Source organism: Colobus angolensis, unplaced genomic scaffold, assembly GCF_000951035.1.
Source record: "Colobus angolensis palliatus isolate OR3802 unplaced genomic scaffold, Cang.pa_1.0 Scaffold674, whole genome shotgun sequence".
Taxonomy (NCBI): Eukaryota; Metazoa; Chordata; class Mammalia; order Primates; family Cercopithecidae; genus Colobus; species Colobus angolensis.
Genome location: NW_012120421.1, coordinates 110,062 through 113,748, shown reverse-complemented (window position 1 = coordinate 113,748; position 3,687 = coordinate 110,062). Strand labels below are relative to the sequence as shown.

At 43.3% G+C, this 3,687-nt stretch overlaps 1 protein-coding gene across 1 annotated transcript in view; it reads left to right on the top strand.

Annotated features, from left to right (window-relative positions):
- The window catches only part of LOC105500632 (zinc finger protein 138-like), a 27,615-nt gene extending 27,174 nt beyond the window's left edge, over positions 1 to 441 (top strand). The window contains exon 6 of the mRNA XM_011926216.1: positions 134 to 441. Coding sequence (XP_011781606.1) covers positions 134 to 441 — 308 coding nt within the window. The remainder of the gene's footprint in view (positions 1 to 133) is intronic.
- The last annotated feature ends 3,246 nt before the right edge of the window (positions 442 to 3,687 follow it).

Sequence of the window (3,687 nt, the reverse complement as noted above, 5' to 3'; positions counted from 1 at the left end):
GATGGTCTTGATCTCCTGACCTCATGATCCGCCCGCCTCGGCCTCCCAAAGTGCTGGGATTACAGGCTTGAGCCACCGCACCCGGCCTCCACTTGAGATTTCTTCAGGCTGACTCTCCACTGCCATCTGCTAGGATTGTGGGACTATCATGTGGATCGTTCAATGAAGACAGGCGAGAGTCCAACGCGGACGCACGTGCACAAACGTCTCCTCTGCCAAGCCACGGATACTTGTCGCCAGGCAGCAGCGGCAGCCACTGTGACAGGAGCCTTCCCTCAGCACACGCACGTGGGGCCCGGAGACTGGCGCATGCGCGTTCGCGAGGCCGCCTCGGGAGCTGAGCTGTCAGGGCCGTCAGCCTCAGCAGCGGAACATGGGACAGGCCGAGCCAGCCTGCTCTCGGGGGAACGGCTGCCTGCGACAACCACTGCGGGACCCTAAAAGTCTTGACCATAGGGCCTCCTCCGGCCATCTCCGTGGCCGGGTCCTGCTAAAGGGAGAGGAGTTTCAAGAATGTGAGGTGGGCGCTGGAAACCGCTATTCGGAATCCATTGCCGAAAGAGGCTGTGTGCAGGAAGTGGGTCCCATGGGGATGGGGATGCAGTCTGCTGAGTTCATGAGGGGTCTCTGGGTGAGGGAATCATCCCTGATACCCCTTAGGCGGGTGTCGCTGACAGACAGCCGGGCCCTTGAGCTCACTGCCTCCCTTTATCCTGGGCCTCCCAGACGCTCGTGCTTCTCAGCACAACTTTTTTGGGAATGGCAGGAACCACGACAAAAACAAGGCCAATCTGGTACCGGGTTTTTGAAATGGAAATGATAACCCAAAAGAGCAAATGAAGATGAGAGGGAGTCTCAGAGGCCGTCTGGGGTGATTGCAAGCCTGAAGAGCATGTCCAGGAGTGCTGGTGAGGGTCACCGTGGACCACCCATGGAAGATAAGGAAAATCAGTGCTCGCCTAAGAGAACCAGAGGGCCTGTGCTGGAGTCCAAGCCGCATTCCAAGATTCCTGCCAGAAGATCCAAGAACCTCCTGCAACATGAAAACAACCCCAGCCCCCACAACTAGACCACTGCGCACAACCAGGAGTGCAGCCAGCCACTCCAATGTCCCTTTTGTTCCCTAAAATCTCTGGCAGCCAAAGTTCCATGGGGAGAGTTAGGAGTCACCTAAAAGCATGATTACTAAGTCACAACAATTGCAGACAGCAAAAAGTTTTAGGATAGCCACTATTAATAAGCCAAAATTAAATAGAAATTTTTATTACTTCTGTTACATACAAGAATTTTACAGAACAATTATAATTATGTACAATGCACACTAAGAATTATTACATTAAGTTTCCCATAACTTTGGAATATACAGTAATAACATTTTTACAAATATAGCACAAAAATTCTAACACCATTTCATATTTGACAATGCTTCCTCTATGATTTATATATTATATAAATTAAATATGCCATTTTTGGACTTTAGGAGAACTAATATCTAAAAGTTGAATCAGGTAAGAAAAAGAGACAATTTATAATATGATTACGGAAAGTCTGTCAAATATCAAAGGTTTAAATCATTTTATATTATAAAATAGAATTCTAGGTTACCATAAGTCATCCATTTAGCCAAAATGATAACTCAAAACGTTTTAAAGGCAAAAACCTATACTCATTAATAGAGGGAAAACTTAGCTTTCTAAACAATCTGTTTCTTTTCTTTTCCTTATTTTTCTTATAGCTTATTCAAAAGGCAAACAGAAACTTTTCCTCATTACTTAATATCACATGAAAATCTTGTTCTAGAGAGAGAGCCAAATTTCACCTTTGTGTCAGGGTACTATTAATGTCAAACTCAATCCTCAATATAGCTTTACAGACAAATCTACCCAATTTTAATGTTTGACCATGAGGTAAGAGTCTCATTAAACTTTCCTATAACTCTTTACAATTTTCTGTTAAAGAGCAGATCAACGCTCCAAGAAAACCATGCTGTACTTTTATTTTAATGTTCAATTTATGAAAAATCTGAATACTTTAACATTAGCCAATATGCACACACACAGAATTTCTTTTACAATATTAAATGTTTTACAAACCTCGCACAACTTGCTCAAACCTTTGGCTTAAAACAATCCTGTAACACTCTAAACAAACCTGCCCCCACCAAATTTGCCACATTATCTTTTGCCAAAATACCTTGGATGTAAAACTGTTTCTTAAGTAGTCTCAATTACATGGAACAATGCTAACTCTTAGCAACTTTTAGTTTTGGTGAAAAACTTGGCAAATGTAAACCAAATATGAAATTATAAGATCCCCCCACACCATCTGAATGAACTCCTCCTCTCCGCCAAGAACATTTCAGAGTTAATCAGAAAATCTAGTTCTGGCATTGTGGAAGAGGGGATTAGACATGCATATATGCAACTTCAAACTATACTACTAGGCTACAGTAACCAAAATAGCATAGTAGTGTTACAAAAACAGACACACAGACCAATGGAACAGGTTAGAGAACACAGAAATAAAGTCACACACCTATGACCACCTCATCATCAACAAAGTCAACAAAAATGAGCAATGGGGGAAGGACTCCCTATTCAATAAATGATTCTGGGATAACTGGCTAGCCATATGCAGAAGATTGAGTCTGGGCCCCCTACCTTTCCCCATATACAAAAATTAACTCAATATGGATTAAAGATTTAAATATAAGACCTCAAACTATAAAAATTCTGGAAGACAACCTAGGAAATACTCTTCTCAATATCAGCCTTGGCAAGGAATTTTTGGCTAAGTTTCCAAAAAACCAATTGTAGCAAAAACAAAAAAAAGACAAGTGGTACCTAATTAAACTAAAAGCTGGGAGGCTGAATCGGGTGGATCACAAGGTCAGGAATTCAAGACCAGCCTGACCAACATGGTGAAACTCCATCTCTAATAAAAATACAAAACTCAGCTGGGCATGGTGGCACACCTGTAATCCCAGCTACTCAGGAGGCTGAGGTAGAAGAATCGCTTGAACCCAAGAGGCAGAGGTTGCGGTGAGCCCAGATCACACCACTGCACTCCAGTCTGGGTGACAGAGTGAGACTCCGTCTCTAAATAAATAAATAATAAATAGTAAAATAAAAGTTAAAACACAGCAAGACAAACTATCAACAGAGCAAACAGACAACCTACAGAATGGGAGAAGATACAAAACGATGTATCCAACAAAGGCCTAATATCCAGAATCTACAGACAACTTAAACAAACGGAGCTGAAACAGAACCCTTACTATGTAGCAGGTTCTGTAGGCATAAGCCTCTCTGGCCACAGTTCCCTGGGTGCGCTTGCTCATGCCTGTAATCCCAGCACTTTGGGAGGCCAAGGTGGGCGGATCACGAGGTCAGGATATCGAGGGCATCCTGGCCAACACGGTGAAACCCTATCTCTACTAAAAATACAAATAATTAGCCAGGAGTGGTGGCATGCACCTGTAATCCCAGCTACTCAGGAGGCTGAGGCAGGAGAACTGCCTGGACCCAGGAGGCGGAGGTTGCAATGAGTCTGATCATGCCACTGCACTCCAGCCTGAGTGACACAGCAAGACTCCATCTCAAAAAGAAAAAAAGAAAAAAAGAAAATGGTAACAGAAAGTTATAACAGTTGGATGATCTTTGCATTTATGTTAGTGTGGTGGTGACA